This window comes from Lepisosteus platostomus, chromosome 5 (genome assembly GCF_059453375.1).
Source record: "Lepisosteus platostomus isolate fLepPlt1 chromosome 5, fLepPlt1.hap1, whole genome shotgun sequence".
Classification (NCBI taxonomy): Eukaryota; Metazoa; Chordata; class Actinopteri; order Semionotiformes; family Lepisosteidae; genus Lepisosteus; species Lepisosteus platostomus.
The window spans coordinates 1897246-1918783 of NC_142615.1; the positions used below are offsets into that span (position 1 = coordinate 1897246).

The window sequence follows — 21538 nt, forward strand, 5'->3', positions numbered from 1 at the left end:
CCCCCCCCGACCGCGATCTCTCGTCTGCTCTGAGGCCGTCAGAGCCGAGCCCCGCGGGCGACCGAGGAGCTGGGAGCTTCCGCCACTGGGATCGAGAAGGGAGCCCTCGGGAAAGGAGTGAGGGCGCCACCTCGTCAGTCCTGTAGAGATCGGAGGAGTTTGGATGAGGGTGAGGGGCCAGGCTGTGATCGATCGCCGTGTTTGATCAGCAGTTAAACAGTGACAGGGTCGTGATGGGGCCGCCTCTGTCCCTGTCCCCCTCGGTTCACTCTCCACCCTGCGCTGATCGGCGAAGATGGCTCTCGTGCTCTGGGGACTGGTGTGGGCCTCTGTCTCTCTCTGGGCCGCAGCGGGTAAGTTCTGAGTCTCTTAAACCATCTGGAGCACTGAAATTATACCGGAGTGTCCAGTCAGTGTGTGTCTGTGTGTGTGTATGAACCCCTCTCTCTCTCAGTGCAGTGTTCATGTACTGGAGTGTCCAGTCAGTGTGTGTGTATGAACCCCTCTCTCTCTCAGTGCAGTGTTCATGTACTGGAGTGTCCAGTCAGTGTGTCTGTATGAACCCCTCTCTCTCTCAGTGCAGTGTTCATGTACTGGAGTGTCCAGTCAGTGTGTGTGTATGAACCCCTCTCTCTCTCAGTGCAGTGTTCATGTACTGGAGTGTCCAGTCAGTGTGTGTGTGTGTGAACCCCTCTCTCTCTCTCAGTGCAGTGTTCATGTACTGGAGTGTCCAGTCAGTGTGTGTGTGTGTGAACCCCTCTCTCTCTCTCAGTGCAGTGTTCATGTACTGGAGTGTCCAGTCAGTGTGTCTGTGTGAACCCCTCTCTCTCTCAGTGCAGTGTTCATGTACTGGAGTGTCCAGTCAGTGTGTGTGTGTGTGAACCCCTCTCTCTCTCTCAGTGCAGTGTTCATGTACTGGAGTGTCCAGTCAGTGTGTCTGTATGAACCCCTCTCTCTCTCAGTGCAGTGTTCATGTACTGGAGTGTCCAGTCAGTGTGTCTGTGTGAACCCCTCTCTCTCTCAGTGCAGTGTTCATGTACTGGAGTGTCCAGTCAGTGTGTCTGTATGAACCCCTCTCTCTCTCAGTGCAGTGTTCATGTACTGGAGTGTCCAGTCAGTGTGTCTGTATGAACCCCTCTCTCCCTCAGTGCAGTGTTCATGTCCTGGAGTGTCCAGTCGGTGTGTCTCTCTCTCTCTCAGGTAAGAGGTGTGCGGACGTGGACCTGTCTATATCCGGAGGAGAGTTCTCCCTGTCGAATGGAACCACTGTGGGCAGTGTGGTCAAGTACTCCTGCCCCACTAACTTCTACCCCTCCCCCCCGACGCGCCTCTGCAGGAGGGATGGGAACTGGTTCCCCAGACCCACGGCCTTCCCCGCGCGCTGCAAGAGTGAGTGGGACGGGTCGGCTCCGGTACCGGGACCGGGACTGCGGCGCCGGGAGACGGGGGGGGGCGGTTCTGCTCAGTTTTTTGTGGGGGGGGGCAGGGGTGGTGGAAAAAGCTCCTGTCACTCAATTTCAGCAAAGCCCCCCCGCCACCAGCAGTGAGTCAGTGGTGGTCAGTGATGAGTGAGTGGTGGTCAGTGATGAGTGAGGTGTTGGTCAGTGGTGGTCAGTGATGAGTGAGTGGTGGTCAGTGATGAGTGAGGTGTTGGTCAGTGGTGGTCAGTGATGAGTGAGGTGTTGGTCAGTGGTGGTCAGTGATGAGTGAGGTGTTGGCTGGTGTTGGTCAGTGGTGGTCAGTGATGAGTGAGGTGTTGGTCAGTGGTGGTCAGTGATGAGTGAGGTGTTGGCTGGTGTTGGTCAGTGGTGGTCAGTGATGAGTGAGGTGTTGGTCAGTGGTGGTCAGTGATGAGTGATGTGTTGGCTGGTGTTGGTCAGTGGTGGTCAGTGATGAGTGAGGTGTTGGTCAGTGGTGGTCAGTGATGAGTGAGGTGTTGGTCAGTGGTGGTCAGTGATGAGTGATGTGTTGGCTGGTGTTGGTCAGTGGTGGTCAGTGATGAGTGAGGTGTTGGTCAGTGGTGGTCAGTGATGAGTGAGGTGTTGGCTGGTGTTGGTCAGTTGTGGTCAGTGATGAGTGAGGTGTTGGTCAGTTGTGGTCAGTGATGAGGTGTTGGCTGGTGTTGGTCAGTTGTGGTCAGTGATGAGTGAGGTGTTGGTCAGTGGTGGTCAGTGATGAGTGAGGTGTTGGTCAGTTGTGGTCAGTGATGAGTGAGGTGTTGGTCAGTGGTGGTCAGTGATGAGTGATGTGTTGGCTGGTGTTGGTCAGTGGTGGTCAGTGATGAGTGAGGTGTTGGTCAGTGGTGGTCAGTGATGAGTGAGGTGTTGGCTGGTGTTGGTCAGTGGTGGTCAGTGATGAGTGAGGTGTTGGTCAGTTGTGGTCAGTGATGAGTGAGGTGTTGGCTGGTGTTGGTCAGTGGTGGTCAGTGATGAGTGGTGGTCAGTGATGAGTGAGGTGTTGGTCAGTTGTGGTCAGTGATGAGTGAGGTGGTGGTCAGTGATGAGTGAGGTGTTGGTCAGTGGTGGTCAGTGATGAGTGAGGTGTTGGCTGGTGTTGGTCAGTGGTGGTCAGTGATGAGTGAGGTGTTGGTCAGTTGTGGTCAGTGATGAGTGAGTGGTGGTCAGTTGTGGTCAGTGATGAGTGAGGTGTTGGTCAGTGGTGGTCAGTGATGAGTGAGGTGTTGGTCAGTGGTGGTCAGTGATGAGTGAGGTGTTGGTCAGTTGTGGTCAGTGATGAGTGAGGTGTTGGTCAGTGGTGGTCAGTGATGAGTGAGGTGTTGGTCAGTGGTGGTCAGTGATGAGTGAGGTGTTGGTCAGTTGTGGTCAGTGATGAGTGAGGTGTTGGTCAGTGGTGGTCAGTGATGAGTGAGGTGTTGGCTGGTGTTGGTCAGTGGTGGTCAGTGATGAGTGAGGTGTTGGTCAGTTGTGGTCAGTGATGAGTGAGGTGTTGGCTGGTGTTGGTCAGTGGTGGTCAGTGATGATTGAGGTGTTGGTCAGTGGTGGTCAGTGATGAGTGAGGTGTTGGTCAGTGGTGGTCAGTGATGAGTGAGGTGTTGGCTGGTGTTGGTCAGTGGTGGTCAGTGATGAGTGAGGTGTTGGTCAGTGGTGGTCAGTGATGAGTGAGGTGTTGGCTGGTGTTGGTCAGTGGTGGTCAGTGATGAGTGAGGTGTTGGTCAGTTGTGGTCAGTGATGAGTGAGGTGTTGGCTGGTGTTGGTCAGTGGTGGTCAGTGGTGAGGTGTTGGTCAGTGGTGAGGTGTTGGCTGGTGTTGGTCAGTTGTGGTCAGTGATGAGTGAGGTGTTGGTCAGTGGTGGTCAGTGATGAGTGAGGTGTTGGCTGGTGTTGGTCAGTGGTGGTCAGTGATGAGTGAGGTGTTGGTCAGTGGTGGTCAGTGATGAGTGAGGTGTTGGCTGGTGTTGGTCAGTGGTGGTCAGTGATGAGTGAGGTGTTGGTCAGTTGTGGTCAGTGATGAGTGAGGTGTTGGTCAGTGGTGGTCAGTGATGAGTGAGGTGTTGGTCAGTTGTGGTCAGTGATGAGTGAGGTGTTGGCTGGTGTTGGTCAGTGGTGGTCAGTGGTGAGGTGTTGGCTGGTGTTGGTCAGTACTGAGGTGTGACCCATGCGTGTGGTGCTGGTAGTTCTGACACCCCCCTCTCCTCTCCCCTCTCTCCCAGTGGTGACCTGTCCCAACCCCTTGGTGATCCAGTATGGCTCCGTGTCTCCCACCCAGAGGCTCTACTACGTCAACAACGTGACGCACTACAGCTGCTACGGGGGGTACAAGCACATAGGCTCCGCCTCCCGCACCTGCCAGCCCAATGGGAAGTGGAGCGGGGCCACGCCCATCTGTGACAGCAGCTGTGAGTGACGCCTGCCCTGGGCCAATCAGCTCTCACTGCAGAGGCAGCCCCTTCCTCTCAGCGTACTGGAGTGTCCAGTCAGTGTGTCTGTATTAACCCCTCTCTCTCTCATATTCTCTTAGCTGGTAAGTGTCCAGACCCTGGTGTCCCCCCAGGTATGCAGCGGACAGGAAGTCGTTTTGGGATTGATGACAAGGTGACCTACCGCTGCGAGAGAGACCTCTACCTGCTGGGGTCCAACGAGCGAGTCTGTCTGGAGAGTGGAGAGTGGAGTGGGACTGAGCCCAGCTGCTACTGTGAGTGACAGTGGGTCAGGAGAGTGGACAGGGACACAGAGAGACAGACAGTGTGACAGGAGAGTGGACAGGGACACAGAGGGTCAGGAGAGTGGACAGGGACCCACAGAGAGACATTCAGGGGGTCAGGAGAGTGGACAGGCACACAGAGGGTCAGGAGAGTGGAGTGGACAGGGACACAGAGAGACAGACAGTGTGACAGGAGAGTGGACAGGGACACAGAGGGTCAGGAGAGTGGACAGGGACACAGAGGGTCAGGAGAGTGGACAGGGACCCACAGAGAGACATCCAGGGGGTCAGGAGAGTGGACAGGCACACAGAGGGTCAGCAGAGTGGACAGGGACCCACAGAGAGAGAGAGACAGACAGACGGGCAGTGTGTCCCCACCTCCTGTCTCACTCCGCGCCCCTCTCCCCCCCCAGACAAGCACACCTACGACACACCTGCTGAGGCGGCCCAGGCCTTCACAGCCTCCCTGGGGAACGTGCTGGAGGTTTCTGGGAGCGAGCAGCAGCAGGGCGCGGGCCCATCCGGTGAGCAGATACAGGCCCCTCACGGGCGCCAGCGTTCACGGGCTCATTCAGCCATTTTCCAACACTTTTAAATCATCTTCATACACAGGTTATTACACCGGGAGAGAGACTCAGATTATGACACTGGGAGAGATACTCAGGTCATTACACTGGGAGAGATACTCAGGTCATTACACTGGGAGAGATACTCAGGTTATTACACCGGGAGAGAGACTCAGATTATGACACTGGGAGAGATACTCAGGTCATTACACTGGGAGAGATACTCAGGTCATTACACTGGGAGAGATACTCAGGTTATTGCACTGGGAGAAAATACTCAGGTCATGACACCGGGAGAGATACTCAGGTCATTACACTGGGAGAGATACTCGGGTCATTACACTGGGAGAGATACTCAGGTCATTACACTGGGAGAGATACTCAGGTTATTACACTGGGAGAGATACTCAGGTCATTACACTGGGAGAGATACTCAGGTCATTACACTGGGAGAGATACTCAGGTCATTACACTGGGAGAGATACTCAGGTTATTACACTGGGAGAGATACTCAGGTTATTACACTGGGAGAGATACTCAGGTCATTACACTGGGAGAGATACTCAGGTCATTACACTGGGAGAAAATACACAGATTATTACACTGGGAGAGATACTCAGGTCATTACACTGGGAGAGATACTCAGGTCATTACACTGGGAGAAAATACACAGATTATTACACCGGGAGAGATACTCAGGTTATTACACCGGGAGAGATACTCAGGTTATTACACCGGGAGAGATACTCAGGTTATTACACTGGGAGAGATGCTCAGATTAGTACACACACAGACACACACACTCACACCTGGGCCACTGTTTCCAGAAGCCAGTTCACCTGCCAGCATGTCTCTGGAGGGTGGGGCTGTCAAATAGAACGTCTGGAGTAAACCCACGCGAACGTCAGGGGAACGTGCAGACTCCACACAGACAGCCTCCCCCATCTCCAGAACTGACCCCAAACCCCAGAGCGTTGCGAGGCAGTGTCGGGAAGACGTTAGCTGTTTGCGTGAGGGCGCAGGACAAAAAACATAGCCGCGTAGCGAAGGGATTTCCGAAGAGTGGGTTCACCGCCATCGTCACCCCCTTCCCCCTCCTCCTTCTCGATTTCCCCCAGAAAAGGACCTGGGGAGGAGGATCAGGATGATAAAGGGAGGAAAGCTGAACATCTACATCGCTCTGGACGCGTCTGACAGCGTGGGGAAAAAGGACTTTGAGGTTTCCAAGAACTGTATCGACACACTCATAGACAAGGTGAGACAGACACGCCTCGGGGAACAGAGTGACTGGCCCTGTCTCTGGGGTCTGTGTGAGGAGTGTCTCTGGGGTCTGTGTGAGGGTCTGGACTCCTCCCTCTGTGTGAGGAGTGCCTCTGGGGTCTGTGTGAGGGTCTGGACTCCTCTCTCTGTGTGAGGAGTGTCTCTGGGGTCTGTGTGAGGGTCTGGACTCCTCTCTCTGTGTGAGGAGTGTCTCTGGGGTCTGTGTGAGGGTCTGGACTCCTCTCTCTGTGTGAGGAGTGTCTCTGGGGTCTGTGTGAGGGTCTGGACTCGTCTCTCTGTGTGAGGAGTGTCTCTGGGGTCTGTGTGAGGGTCTGGGCTCCTCTCTCTGTGTGAGGAGTGTCTCTGGGGTCTGTGTGAGGGTCTGGACTCCTCTCTCTGTGTGAGGAGTGTCTCTGGGGTCTGTGTGAGGGTCTGGACTCGTCTCTCTGTGTGAGGAGTGTCTCTGGGGTCTGTGTGAGGGTCTGGGCTCCTCTCTCTGTGTGAGGAGTGTCTCTGGGGTCTGTGTGAGGGTCTGGACTCCTCTCTCTGTGTGAGGAGTGTCTCTGGGGTCTGTGTGAGGGTCTGTACTCATCTCTCTGTCTCTATGCCCAGATCAGTAACTTTGAAGTCACCCCAAATTACAACATCCTGTCTTTCGCCACTGATGTGAAGGAAATTGTAAATATCCTCGACGATCAAAATGATGTGGCCATTGTAAAGCACCAGTTGAAAACATTCCAATACAGCAGTGAGTGTCATAGTATATATTTTCTGAATTAATTATATTTATACCCCTGTTCAGTCTGGGGTCTACAGTAAAGTTAATACACCATCCCAGGCTGTGCTCTATGGTGAAATAGATATTAATTATGTTAATACACCAGGCCAGTTTGGGGTATACAGTAATGTCAGTGTTCAAGACCCTAATACGCCACCCTGGTCTGTAGTCTACAGTAAAGTCGGATGTTAATTATATTAATACATCAACCCAGGCTGTGGTCTACTGTAAAGTCATTGTTTAACTACAGTAAAATCAGGGTTAATGATGCGAACTACAGTAATGGGCTGGGATCTGCAGTAAAGTCACAGTTAATGATGTTAATACACAGCACAGTCTGGGGTCTGCAGTAAAATCAGGGTTAATGATGTTAATACACAGCCCAGTCTGGGGTCTACAGTAAAATCAGGGTTAATGATGTTAATACACAGCGCAGTCTGGGGTCTACAGTAAAATCAGGGTTAATGATGTTAATACACAGCCCAGTCTGGGGTCTACAGTAAAATCAGGGTTAATGATGTTAATACACAGCCCAGTCTGGGGTCTACAGTAAAATCAGAGTTAATGGTGTTAATACACAGCCCAGTCTGGGGTCTACAGTAAAATCAGGGTTAATGATGTTAATACACAGCCCAGTCTGGGGTCTGCAGTAAAATCAGGGTTAATGGTGTTAATACACAGCCCAGTCTGGGGTCTGCAGTAAAATCAGGGTTAATGGTGTTAATACACAGCCCAGTCTGGGGTCTGCAGTAAAATCAGGGTTAATGATGTTAATACACAGCCCAGTCTGGGGTCTACAGTAAAATCAGGGTTAATGGTGTTAATACACAGCCCAGTCTGGGGTCTACAGTAAAATCAGAGTTAATGATGTTAATACATAGCCCAGTCTGGGGTCTGCAGTAAAATCAGGGTTAATGATGTTAATACAACTCCCAGTCTGGAGCCTACAGTAAAATCAGGGTTAATGATGTTAATACACAGCGCAGTCTGGGGTCTGCAGTAAAATCAGGGTTAATGATGTCAATACACAGCCCAGTCTGGGGTCTGCAGTAAAATCAGGGTTAATGATGTTAATACACAGCCCAGTCTGGGGTCTGCAGTAAAATCAGGGTTAATGGTGTTAATACACAGCCCAGTCTGGGGTCTACAGTAAAATCAGAGTTAATGATGTTAATACACAGCCCAGTCTGGGGTCTGCAGTAAAATCAGGGTTAATGGTGTTAATACACAGCCCAGTCTGGGGTCTACAGTAAAATCAGAGTTAATGGTGTTAATACACAGCCCAGTCTGGGGTCTACAGTAAAATCAGGGTTAATGATGTTAATACACAGCCCAGTCTGGGGTCTGCAGTAAAATCAGGGTTAATGATGTTAATACACAGCCCAGTCTGGGGTCTGCAGTAAAATCAGGGTTAATGGTGTTAATACACAGCCCAGTCTGGGGTCTGCAGTAAAATCAGAGTTAATGATGTTAATACATAGCCCAGTCTGGGGCCTACAGTAAAGTCAGGGTTAATGATGTTAATACACAGCCCAGTCTGGGGTCTACAGTAAAGTCACAGTTAATGATGTTAATACACAGCCCAGTCTGGGGCCTACAGTAAAGTCAGGGTTAATGATGTTAATAGGTCAGATCAGTCCATGAAGTCAGTGATGTCAGGCATTTTCTTTGTGTTTCAGGTCATGGAGATGCGACCGGCACCAATATTAGAGAAGCCTTTAACAGCATCTACAACAAAATGAATTTCCTGAAAGCACAAGATGAGAAGAAATTTAAGGACATTCGACACGTCATCATCCTCTTCACCGACGGTAAACTCTACATCCTCCTCCTCGTGAACAGGACATTCATTAATTGAGCGCGTGATGGATCGATTGACATGGTATCGGTCAATAGCTCGGGCCTCAGGTGTTGTCTTTGGACGGGGGGGGTGTGGGCGGGCCCCGCCGTGGTGCTCCGGGGTCACCTCTCCGGGTGTCTCTCCCTCGCCAGGCAGAGCCAACATGGGTGGGAATCCACTGGAGGTGGTGAGGAAGATCAAGGAACTGGTCTACGCCCTCCGAGAGGAGAACAAGGAGGACTATCTGGGTGAGAGAGACACGTCACAGGAAGAGGCCAGGCTGGCGGCGACCTCTAACCCCCGACTGAAGACTCCACATCCCGGAGCCCCAGAAGGACTGAGCTCTGCTCTCAGGGCCTGTGACCTTTAACCCCTGACTGAAGACCCCCCCCCCCCCCCCCCAGAGCCCCTGAAGGACTAGGGGTCTCAGGGCCTGTGACCTTTAACCCCTGACTGAAGACCCCCCAGAGCCCCAGAAGGACTGAGCTCTGCTCTCAAGGCCTGTGACCTTTAACCCCTGACTGAGGACCCCCAGAGCCCCTGAAGGACTGGGGGTCTCAAGGCCTGTGACCTTTAACCCCTGACTGAAGACCCCCAGAGCCCCTGAAGGACTGGGGGTCTCAGAGACTGAACTGAGACAGCTACTGTCTTCACGAGCCCAGAGTCACAGTGACCTTTAACCCCTGACTGAAGACCCCCCCCCCCCCCAGAGCCCCTGAAGGACTGGAGTTCTCAGGGCCTGTGACCTTTAACCCCTGACTGAGGACCCCCAGAGCCCCTGAAGGACTGGGGGTCTCAGAGACTGAACTGAGCCAGTTACTGTCCTCATGAGCCCAGAGCCACAGTGACCTTTAACCCCTCTCTCTCTCTTCACTCAGATATGTATGTGTTCGGCGTGGGAAGCGAGATTGAGCCAGATGAGATTAACGATCTGGTGTCACACAAGCCAAGAGAGAAGCATTTCTTTGTGATGCAGGATGTGACCAACCTAGACAAGTTGTTTGATGACATCATAGGTATGGGACTCACCAGCGAGCTCTTCGTTAGGCGTCCAATCATGTATTACTCTGCGGCGCAGGTGCTGTCTGTGTGGAGTTTGCGTGTTCGCCCCGTCTCTGCAGGAGTTTCCTCTTGGAGCTCAATTTAAAGAAGTCCAAACAGCATTGGGTGAATTGCCTTCTGGGTAAATTGGTCCGAGTTTGTGTGAGTGTGTGTGTGTGTCCTGTGGTGGACTGGTGTCCTGTCCAGGGTCTGTGAGTGTGTGTGTGTCCTGTGATGGACTGGTGTCCTGTCCAGGGTCTGTGAGTGTGTGTGTGTCCTGTGATGGACTGGTGTCCTGTCCAGGGTGTGTGAGTGTGTGTGTGTCCTGTGATGGACTGGTGTCCTGTCCAGGGTGTGTGAGTGTGTGTGTCCTGTGATGGACTGGTGTCCTGTCCAGGGTGTGTGTGTGTGTGTGTGTGTCCTGTGATGGACTGGTGTCCTGTCCAGGGTGTGTGTGTGTGTGTGTGTGTCCTGTGATGGACTGGTGTCCTGTCCAGGGTGTGTGTGTGTGTGTGTGTGTGTGTGTGTGTGTGTGTGTGTGTGTGTGTGTGTGTGTCCTGTGATGGACTGGTGTCCTGTCCAGGCTGTGTGAGTGTGTGTGTGTGTCCTGTGATGGACTGGTGTCCTGTCCAGGGTGTGTGAGTGTGTGTGTGGTCCCCACCTCCTCCGCGATCCTGAGTTGGAAGAACCGGTCTGGAAACAGACACAGTTTTCATCCACTGTTGAATATGAGTGTCTGTGTTTTGGACGGGAGAGCCGCGTGTCTCGGGCAGAAGAGACGGTCTCCAGCTCCATTCTCTCCTCCTGTGTAGATGAGGGTGAAAATGTGGGCTTGTGTGGGCTGTACAGGACCTACAAGGATGAGGCCATGGACACCACGAAGACCAAGAGGCAGAACTATCCCTGGCTGGTGACCATCAAGATCACTGTGAGTAGAGCTAGCTCAGAGCCCCAACTGGACAGGCCACAGCCACACGCACACTCACACACACGCACACTTACGCACACTCACACACACGCACACTTACACACACTCACACACGCACACTCACACACACTTACACGCACACGCACGCACACTTACACACACACGCGCGCACACTTACACACACACGCGCGCACACTTACACACACACACTCACACACGCACACACGCACACTTACACAGACACACTCACGCACACTTACACACACGCACGCACGCACGCACGCACGCACACTTACACACACTCACGCACACACACACACGCTCACGCACACACACACACGCACACTTACATAGACACACTCACGCACACACGCACACTTACACACACATACACACACACTCACACACACTCACACACACTTACACACGCACACGCGCGCACACTTACACATATCACACACGCACACACGCACACTTACACAGACACACTCACGCACACAAACATACACACACACTCACACAGACACACACACACTCACACAGACACACACTCACACAGACACACACTCACACACTTACACGCACACACACTTACACACACACGCACACACGCACTTACACTTACACACACGCACGCACACTTACACACACGCACACTTACACACGCACACGCACTCACACACACACACACGCACACTTACATAGACACACACTCACGCACACACGCACACTTACACAGACACACACGCACACTTACACACACACACGCATGCACACTCGCACACTCACACACTCACACTTACACACACACACTCTCTCACACACACACACACACACACACACACACGCACACACACACACTCTCTCGCACACACGCACACACACACACTCTCTCACACACACACACACACACACACACACACACACACACTCTCTCTCTGGAGCCGACCGTGGCTGTGGGGGCGATAAACCCCTCCCTCTCCCACCCTCCACCGCAGCGCAGTCCCACCTCCGAGTCCTGCCTGGGCTCGCTGCTCAGTTCGCGCTTCGTGCTGACCGCCGCCCACTGCTTCAAGCCCGACGACGAGATGCACCAGGTCAAGGTCCTCGTCGACGACAGTGTGGAGACGTCCAACAAGATGGGTGAGAATCGCCCTCTCGCCGAAGACACTTCTGTACACAGAGGGGGGCGGGGGTGGGGAACAGGCTGCCCAGCCCTGTGGTTGAAGCCGATACCCTGGCTTCTCTCCAGACACAGCTGGGTGAGCTCCTCCAGTCAGGACAGGAGGCTCTTCTGTACACAGAGGGGGGTGGGGGTGGGGAACAAGCTGCCCAGCCCTGATGATTAACTATTAACCGCCAAATTGGCCGAAGTTTGTCATCTTTCTGATGTTGGGATGTTATGTCAGGGTGTTGATTATATCATCCAGGGTTTCATTCGTAGAAAGAAGCCAGGTTATCGGTCTGCGTTAACTGTACGGTTTCGAAACAACATGGCCGGATGTTGATCTCTTTTTCCTTCCAAGGCAATTTCTCATCGCCAGCCCTTCTCTCTGCCTCTTTCAGAGAAGGAAATAAAGAGTCTACGCATTCACCCTGATTATAACATCGGGCTGAAGAAGGACGAGGGGATCCCAGAGTTCTATGACTATGACGTTGCTCTGATTGAACTGGAGAAAGACGTGATAATGTCAAGACAAGCCAGGTGACCATGAGTAACACGGTCTCTCTGGGGTCTGTGTGAGGGTCTGGACTCCTCTCTTTGTGTGAGGAGTGTCTCTGGGGTCTGTGTGAGGGTCTGGACTCCTCTCTCTGTGTGAGGAGTGTCTCTGGGGTCTGTGTGAGGGTCTGGACTCCTCTCTCTGTGTGAGGAGTGTCTCTGGGGTCTGTGTGAGGGTCTGGACTCCTCTCTCTGTGTGAGGAGTGTCTCTGGGGTCTGTGTGAGGGTCTGGACTCCTCTCTCTGTGTGAGGAGTGTCTCTGGGGTCTGTGTGAGGGGCTGGACTCCTCTCTCTGTGTGAGGAGTGTCTCTGGGGTCTGTGTGAGGGTCTGTGCTGCTCTCTCTGTGTGAGGAGTGTCTCTGGGGTCTGTGTGAGGGTCTGGACTCCTCTCTCTGTGTGAGGAGTGTCTCTGGGGTCTGTGTGAGGGTCTGGACTCCTCTCTCTGTGTGAGGAGTGTCTCTGGGGTCTGTGTGAGGGTCTGTGCTGCTCTCTCTGTGTGAGGAGTGTCCCCGGTGTCTGTGTGAGGGTCTGTACTCATCTTTCTCTCTCAGGCCCATCTGTATCCCATGTACCAAAGGTGCCAGTCGAGCTCTGAGGTTGTTTGGTAAGGTGACTTGCGCTGATCATGGTGAGTTTGAGTTTTTTTCTTATCTTTCTCTTTCTTTGATTATTTTCATCGCCGTGTGTTTAAGTGTTTTGAGATCATCCAGGGGATCCTCCTCCAGTCAGGACAGGAGGCTCTACTGTACACAGAGGGGTGTGGGGGTGGGGAACAAACTGCGCATTCATGTTGTTGAAGCTCAGGACTGAAGATGCTTGATGGCTTTTGCTCGTGATTCTGGCAGGTGTGGGAACTCTGGGACTAGATTTCTGAATTTTCGGGAAGAACGTTTCTCTAATCCCAGAGTATCTGTCCCAGTGCAGTAGGAAGTGCACCTCTGTCTCTATTTCTCCCCGCTGGCAGTGGGAGCACAGCCTGTCCTCTCTGGGCAGCCAGGTCTGCCTGTGTCCAGTGTGTGTGTCCAGGCTGTGGTCACTGAGCCTGTCCTCTCTGGACAACCAGGTCTGCCTGTGTCCAGTGTCTGTGTCCAGGCTGTGGTCACTGAGCCTGTCCTCTCTGGACAACCAGGTCTGCCTGTGTCCAGTGTCTGTGTCCAGGCTGTGGTCACTGAGCCTGTCCTCTCTGGACAGCCAGGTCGGCCTGTGTCCAGTGTGTGTACTGTAGACAGACGGAGCAGTGTTGGGAGACAGGCTCACTCTCTCTCTCCTGTCTCTGACTGCTCTCTCCTCTCTGTGCTCTGCTGTCCAGAGGCGATGTTGCTGGACAAGGATGAGGTGTCGGCCAACTTCATGAGCCCTGAGAGTCAGGGAGACAGAGATGAAATTCTCTCCAGGAACGTCATCATCAAGCTGGGAGGCAAGGTCAGAGGGTGTGTGTGTGTGTGTTTGTGTGTTTGTGTGTGTGTGTGTGTGTGTGTGTGTGTGTGTGTGTGTGTGTGTGTGTGTGTGTGTGTGTGTGTGTGTGAGAGAGACTGCATTGTCAGACACAGTGTGGGCTCTGCCAGTTGTGATGATGATGTTGCTGTGTCAGTTGTGGTGTTGGTGTTGTGTTGACGCTGTGTCAGTTGTGTTGGTGTTGTGTTGACGCTGTGTTGAGGTGTCAGCTGTGTTGCTGTTGTGTTGATGCTGTGTCAGCTGTGTTGGTGTTGTGTTGACGCTGTGTCAGTTGTGTGGGTGTTGTGAAGATGCTGTATTGCAGTGTCAGCTGTGTTGGTGTTGTGTTGACACTGTCAGTTGTGTGGGTGTTGTGAAGATGCTGTGTTGGTGTCGTGTTGACCCTGTGTCAGTTGTGTTGGTGTTGTGTTGACTCTGTGTCAGTTGTGTTGGTGTTGTGAAGATGCTGTGTTGCGGTGTCAGCTGTGTTGGTGTTGTGTTGACACTGTCAGTTGTGTTGGTGTTGTGAAGATGCAGTGTTAGTTGTGTTGGTGTCGTGTTGACTCTGTGTCAGTTGTGTTGGTGTTCTGAAGATGCTGTGTTGGGGTGTCAGCTGTGTTGGTGTTGTGTTGACGCTGTGTCAGTTGTGTTGGTGTCATGTTGACGCTGTGAACAAGCGTCAACATGACCAACTGTGTTGGTGTTGTGAAGATGCTGTATTGCAGTGTCAGCTGTGTTGGTGTTGTGTTGACACTGTCAGTTGTGTTGGTGTTGTGAAGATGCTGTGTTGGTGTCGTGTTGACGCCGTGTCAGTTGTGTTGGTGTTGTGTTGACGCTGTGTGGTCTGCGCAGAGAGACAGCTGTGTCAGAGACGCCCTGCAGGCTGAAGGGATCACAGCGACGGACCCCTACAAGGTTGTGACAGAGCGATTCCTCTGTACCGGTGGGACAGAACCGACCCGCGACGACATGACTTGCAAAGGTATGACATCATCACATGGATCGGGGAGGGAAAGGTATGACATCATCACATGGATCAAGGTGGGGGGGAGGGTGGGAAAGGTATGACATCATCACATGGATCAGGGTGGGTGGGAAAGGTATGACATCATCACATGGATCAGTGGGGGGGCAAAGGTATGGCATCATCACATGGATGGGGGGGCCAAGGTATGACATCATCCCATGAATCGGGGGGGTTGGAGGCTGGAAAGGTATGACATCATCACATGGATCAGGAGGGGGACCAAAGGTGTGACATCACTTTGATCTGGAGCTCCAGTGTCTGTTGTACCGTATTCTCTCCTGTGTTCATCCTCCAAGTCCTCTCCAGCTCTGTCACCTGTCTCTCTCCCTCCCTCTGCAGGGGACTCAGGAGGAGCTGTGTTCATGTCGAGAAAGAGCCGTCTCTTCCAGGTCAGAGGGCAAACCAGTGTGTCTCTCTCTGTGCAGTGTTCATGTACTGGAGTGTCCAGTCAGTGTGTCTGTATTAACCCCTCTCTCTCTCAGTGCAGTGTTCATGTACTGGAGTGTCCAGTCAGTGTGTGTGTATGAACCCCTCTCTCTCTCAGTGCAGTGTTCATGTACTGGAGTGTCCAGTCAGTGTGTGTGTATGAACCCCTCTCTCTCTCAGTGCAGTGTTCATGTACTGGAGTGTCCAGTCAGTGTGTGTGTGAACCCCTCTCTCTCTCAGTGCAGTGTTCATGTACTGGAGTGTCCAGTCAGTGTGTGTGTATGAACCCCTCTCTCTCTCAGTGCAGTGTTCATGTACTGGAGTGTCCAGTCAGTGTGTGTGTATGAACCCCTCTCTCTCTCAGTGCAGTGTTCATGTACTGGAGTGTCCAGTCAGTGTGTGTGTATGAACCCCTCTCTCTCTCAGTGCAGTGTTCATGTACTGGAGTGTCCAGTCAGTGTGTGTGTATGAACCCCTCTCTCTCTCAGTGCAGTGTTCATGTACTGGAGTGTCCAGTCAGTGTGTGTGTATGAACCCCTCTCTCTCTCAGTGCAGTGTTCATGTACTGGAGTGTCCAGTCAGTGTGTCTGTATGAACCCCCCTCTCTCTCAGTGCAGTGTTCATGTACTGGAGTGTCCAGTCAGTGTGTCTGTGTGAACCCCTCTCTCTCTCAGTGCAGTGTTCATGTACTGGAGTGTCCAGTCAGTGTGTGTGTATGAACCCCTCTCTCTCTCAGTGCAGTGTTCATGTACTGGAGTGTCCAGTCAGTGTGTCTGTGTGAACCCCTCTCTCTCTCAGTGCAGTGTTCATGTACTGGAGTGTCCAGTCAGTGTGTCTGTATGAACCCCTCTCTCTCTCAGTGCAGTGTTCATGTACTGGAGTGTCCAGTCAGTGTGTCTGTGTGAACCCCTCTCTCTCTCAGTGCAGTGTTCATGTACTGGAGTGTCCAGTCAGTGTGTGTGTATGAACCCCTCTCTCTCTCAGTGCAGTGTTCATGTACTGGAGTGTCCAGTCAGTGTGTCTATATGAACCCCTCTCTCTCAGTGCAGTGTTCATGTACTGGAGTGTCCAGTCAGGGTGTCTGTATGAACCCCTCTCTCTCTCAGTGCAGTGTTCATGTACTGGAGTGTCCAGTCAGTGTGTCTGTATGAACCCTCTCTCTCTCAGTGCAGTGTTCATGTACTGGAGTGTCCAGTCAGTGTGTGTGTGAACCCCTCTCTCTCTCAGTGCAGTGTTCATGTACTGGAGTGTCCAGTCAGTGTGTCTGTATGAACCCCTCTCTCTCTCAGTGCAGTGTTCATGTACTGGAGTGTCCAGTCAGTGTGTCTGTGTGAACCCCTCTCTCTCTCAGTGCAGTGTTCATGTACTGGAGTGTCCAGTCAGTGTGTGTGTATGAACCCCTCTCTCTCTCAGTGCAGTGTTCATGTACTGGAGTGTCCAGTCAGTGTGTGTGTGTGAACCCCTCTCTCTCTCAGTGCAGTGTTCATGTACTGGAGTGTCCAGTCAGTGTGTGTGTATGAACCCCTCTCTCTCTCAGTGCAGTGTTCATGTACTGGAGTGTCCAGTCAGTGTGTCTGTGTGAACCCCTCTCTCTCTCAGTGCAGTGTTCATGTACTGGAGTGTCCAGTCAGTGTGTGTGTATGAACCCCTCTCTCTCTCAGTGCAGTGTTCATGTACTGGAGTGTCCAGTCAGTGTGTGTGTGTGAACCCCTCTCTCTCTCAGTGCAGTGTTCATGTACTGGAGTGTCCAGTCAGTGTGTGTGTATGAACCCCTCTCTCTCTCAGTGCAGTGTTCATGTACTGGAGTGTCCAGTCAGTGTGTCTGTATGAACCCCTCTCTCTCTCAGTGCAGTGTTCATGTACTGGAGTGTCCAGTCAGTGTGTGTGTATGAACCCCTCTCTCTCTCAGTGCAGTGTTCATGTACTGGAGTGTCCAGTCAGTGTGTGTATGAACCCCTCTCTCTCTCAGTGCAGTGTTAGTGTACTGGAGTGTCCAGTCAGTGTGTCTGTATGAACCCCTCTCTCTCTCAGTGCAGTGTTCATGTACTGGAGTGTCCAGTCAGTGTGTGTGTATGAACCCCTCTCTCTCTCAGTGCAGTGTTCATGTACTGGAGTGTCCAGTCAGTGTGTGTGTATGAACCCCTCTCTCTCTCAGTGCAGTGTTCATGTACTGGAGTGTCCAGTCAGTGTGTGTGTATGAACCCCTCTCTCTCTCAGTGCAGTGTTCATGTACTGGAGTGTCCAGTCAGTGTGTGTGTATGAACCCCTCTCTCTCTCAGTGCAGTGTTCATGTACTGGAGTGTCCAGTCAGTGTGTGTGTATGAACCCCTCTCTCTCTCAGTGCAGTGTTCATGTACTGGAGTGTCCAGTCAGTGTGTCTGTATGAACCCCTCTCTCTCAGTGCAGTGTTCATGTACTGGAGTGTCCAGTCAGTGTGTGTGTATGAACCCCTCTCTCTCTCAGTGCAGTGTTCATGTACTGGAGTGTCCAGTCAGTGTGTGTGTATGAACCCCTCTCTCTCTCAGTGCAGTGTTCATGTACTGGAGTGTCCAGTCAGTGTGTGTGTATGAACCCCTCTCTCTCTCAGTGCAGTGTTCATGTACTGGAGTGTCCAGTCAGTGTGTGTGTATGAACCCCTCTCTCTCTCAGTGCAGTGTTCATGTACTGGAGTGTCCAGTCAGTGTGTGTGTATGAACCCCTCTCTCTCTCAGTGCAGTGTTCATGTACTGGAGTGTCCAGTCAGTGTGTGTGTATGAACCCCTCTCTCTCTCAGTGCAGTGTTCATGTACTGGAGTGTCCAGTCAGTGTGTCTGTATGAACCCCTCTCTCTCTCAGTGCAGTGTTCATGTACTGGAGTGTCCAGTCAGTGTGTGTGTATGAACCCCCCTCTCTCTCTCAGTGCAGTGTTCATGTACTGGAGTGTCCAGTCAGTGTGTGTGTATGAACCCCTCTCTCTCTCAGTGCAGTGTTCATGTACTGGAGTGTCCAGTCAGTGTGTCTGTGTGAACCCCTCTCTCTCTCAGTGCAGTGTTCATGTACTGGAGTGTCCAGTCAGTGTGTCTGTATGAACCCCTCTCTCTCTCAGTGCAGTGTTCATGTACTGGAGTGTCCAGTCAGTGTGTCTGTATGAACCCCTCTCTCTCTCAGTGCAGTGTTCATGTACTGGAGTGTCCAGTCAGTGTGTCTGTATGAACCCCTCTCTCTCTCTCAGTGCAGTGTTCATGTACTGGAGTGTCCAGTCAGTGTGTGTCTGTATGAACCCCTCTCTCTCTCAGTGCAGTGTTCATGTACTGGAGTGTCCAGTCAGTGTGTGTGTGTATTAACCCCTCTCTCTCTCAGTGCAGTGTTCATGTACTGGAGTGTCCAGTCAGTGTGTGTGTATGAACCCCTCTCTCTCTCAGTGCAGTGTTCATGTACTGGAGTGTCCAGTCAGTGTGTGTGTGTGAACCCCTCTCTCTCTCAGTGCAGTGTTCATGTCCTGGAGTGTCCAGTCAGTGTGTCTGTATGAACCCCTCTCTCTCTCAGTGCAGTGTTCATGTACTGGAGTGTCCAGTCAGTGTGTGTGTATGAACCCCTCTCTCTCAGTGCAGTGTTCATGTACTGGAGTGTCCAGTCAGTGTGTGTGTGTGAACCCCTCTCTCTCTCAGTGCAGTGTTCATGTACTGGAGTGTCCAGTCAGTGTGTGTGTATGAACCCCTCTCTCTCTCAGTGCAGTGTTCATGTACTGGAGTGTCCAGTCAGTGTGTGTGTATGAACCCCTCTCTCTCTCAGTGCAGTGTTCATGTACTGGAGTGTCCAGTCAGTGTGTGTATGAACCCCTCTCTCTCTCAGTGCAGTGTTCATGTACTGGAGTGTCCAGTCAGTGTGTCTGTATGAACCCCTCTCTCTCTCAGTGCAGTGTTCATGTACTGGAGTGTCCAGTCAGTGTGTCTGTATGAACCCCTCTCTCTCTCAGTGCAGTGTTCATGTACTGGAGTGTCCAGTCAGTGTGTGTGTATGAACCCCTCTCTCTCAGTGCAGTGTTCATGTACTGGAGTGTCCAGTCAGTGTGTCTGTATTAACCCCTCTCTCTCTCAGTGCAGTGTTCATGTACTGGAGTGTCCAGTCAGTGTGTGTGTATGAACCCCTCTCTCTCAGTGCAGTGTTAATGTACTGGAGTGTCCAGTCAGTGTGTCTGTATGAACCCCTCTCTCTCTCAGTGCAGTGTTAATGTACTGGAGTGTCCAGTCAGTGTGTGTGTGTGTGAACCCCTCTCTCTCTCAGTGCAGTGTTCATGTACTGGAGTGTCCAGTCAGTGTGTGTGTGAACCCCTCTCTCTCTCAGTGCAGTGTTCATGTACTGGAGTGTCCAGTCAGTGTGTGTGTGTGAACCCCTCTCTCTCTCAGTGCAGTGTTCATGTACTGGAGTGTCCAGTCAGTGTGTCTGTATGAACCCCTCTCTCTCTCAGTGCAGTGTTCATGTACTGGAGTGTCCAGTCAGGGTGTCTGTATGAACCCCTCTCTCTCTCAGTGCAGTGTTCATGTACTGGAGTGTCCAGTCAGTGTGTGTGTATGAACCCCTCTCTCTCTCAGTGCAGTGTTAATGTACTGGAGTGTCCAGTCAGTGTGTGTGTATGAACCCCTCTCTCTCAGTGCAGTGTTAATGTACTGGAGTGTCCAGTCAGTGTGTGTGTATGAACCCCTCTCTCTCAGTGCAGTGTTAATGTACTGGAGTGTCCAGTCAGTGTGTGTGTATGAACCCCTCTCTCTCTCAGTGCAGTGTTCATGTACTGGAGTGTCCAGTCAGTGTGTGTGTATGAACCCCTCTCTCTCTCAGTGCAGTGTTAATGTACTGGAGTGTCCAGTCAGTGTGTGTGTATGAACCCCTCTCTCTCAGTGCAGTGTTAATGTACTGGAGTGTCCAGTCAGTGTGTCTGTGTGAACCCTCTCTCTCTCTCAGTGCAGTGTTCATGTACTGGAGTGTCCAGTCAGTGTGTCTGTATGAACCCCTCTCTCTCTCTCAGTGCAGTGTTCATGTACTGGAGTGTCCAGTCAGTGTGTCTGTATGAACCCCTCTCTCTCTCAGTGCAGTGTTAATGTACTGGAGTGTCCAGTCAGTGTGTGTGTATTAACCCCTCTCTCTCTCAGTGCAGTGTTCATGTACTGGAGTGTCCAGTCAGTGTGTGTGTATTAACCCCTCTCTCTCTCAGTGCAGTGTTCATGTACTGGAGTGTCCAGTCAGTGTGTCTGTATGAACCCCTCTCTCTCTCAGTGCAGTGTTCATGTACTGGAGTGTCCAGTCAGTGTGTGTGTGTGAACCCCTCTCTCTCTCAGTGCAGTGTTCATGTACTGGAGTGTCCAGTCAGTGTGTCTGTGTGAACCCCTCTCTCTCTCAGTGCAGTGTTCATGTACTGGAGTGTCCAGTCAGTGTGTGTGTATGAACCCCTCTCTCTCAGTGCAGTGTTCATGTACTGGAGTGTCCAGTCAGTGTGTGTGTATGAACCCCTCTCTCTCTCAGTGCAGTGTTCATGTACTGGAGTGTCCAGTCAGTGTGTGTGTATGAACCCCTCTCTCTCTCAGTGCAGTGTTCATGTACTGGAGTGTCCAGTCAGTGTGTCTGTGTGAACCCCTCTCTCTCTCAGTGCAGTGTTCATGTACTGGAGTGTCCAGTCAGTGTGTGTGTATGAACCCCTCTCTCTCAGTGCAGTGTTCATGTACTGGAGTGTCCAGTCAGTGTGTCTGTATGAACCCCTCTCTCTCTCTCAGTGCAGTGTTCATGTACTGGAGTGTCCAGTCAGTGTGTCTGTATGAACCCCTCTCTCTCTCTCAGTGCAGTGTTCATGTACTGGAGTGTCCAGTCAGTGTGTCTGTATGAACCCCTCTCTCTCTCAGTGCAGTGTTCATGTACTGGAGTGTCCAGTCAGTGTGTGTGTGTATTAACCCCTCTCTCGGTGTCTCTAAGGTGGGGGTGATCAGCTGGGGAAACACAAACCTGTGTCCCACGTCTCACTCTCGTGAGGAAGCCACATCCACCTCCAGGGACTATCACATCAGCCTGTTCAAGGTGCAGGACTTCCTCAAGAAACACCTTGCCAAGGACGCAGCGGCCCCCCCGGGGCGCCTGGAGTTCATCGACTGAGAGAGAGAGAGAGGGAGAGAGACCTCCAGTATGTGAGATTCCCCTGGCTCGGCTCTCTTGAGACCAATAAACCCCTTCACTTCAGCTGCTGAGCTCTAGAGCGTGTGTGTTTTTATCAGACCCGATAGGATCACACCCAGACGCAGGAGATACAGGTACACACACAGCGTGGGGCTGTAGGGACATCCTGGGGGGACCCCGACTGTAGAGACTCCTCCTGCACTGGGACCCCGACTGTAGA

The 21538-nt window shown here is 52.2% G+C and overlaps 1 protein-coding gene across 1 annotated transcript; it reads left to right on the top strand.

Moving 5' to 3' along the window:
* Positions 1-202: 202 nt before the first annotated feature.
* LOC148662393 (complement factor B-like) lies at positions 203-21381 on the top strand. Its single transcript, XM_088631834.1, has 18 exons — positions 203-353; positions 1201-1389; positions 3670-3855; positions 3978-4151; positions 4574-4684; positions 5845-5981; positions 6599-6734; positions 8444-8575; positions 8757-8852; positions 9483-9620; positions 10458-10573; positions 11572-11716; positions 12140-12278; positions 12845-12921; positions 13603-13715; positions 14580-14709; positions 15094-15143; positions 21121-21381. The coding sequence occupies exons 1-18, from the start codon at positions 296-298 to the stop codon at positions 21295-21297; spliced, it is 2304 nt and encodes a 767-aa protein (XP_088487960.1). The 5' UTR covers positions 203-295; the 3' UTR covers positions 21298-21381.
* Positions 21382-21538: the final 157 nt, after the last annotated feature.

What these genes read in the sequence shown, in the direction of transcription:
- LOC148662393 (XM_088631834.1), top strand. Translation starts at nt 296, where the DNA reads ATGGCTCTCGTGCTCTGGGGACTGGTGTGGGCCTCTGTCTCTCTCTGG. An exon ending in TCGACACACTCATAGACAAG is followed by an intron (nt 5,982 to 6,598) that starts GTGAGACAGACA and finishes CTCTATGCCCAG; the next exon opens with ATCAGTAACTTTGAAGTCAC. An exon ending in GTTGTTTGATGACATCATAG is followed by an intron (nt 9,621 to 10,457) that starts GTATGGGACTCA and finishes CCTCCTGTGTAG; the next exon opens with ATGAGGGTGAAAATGTGGGC.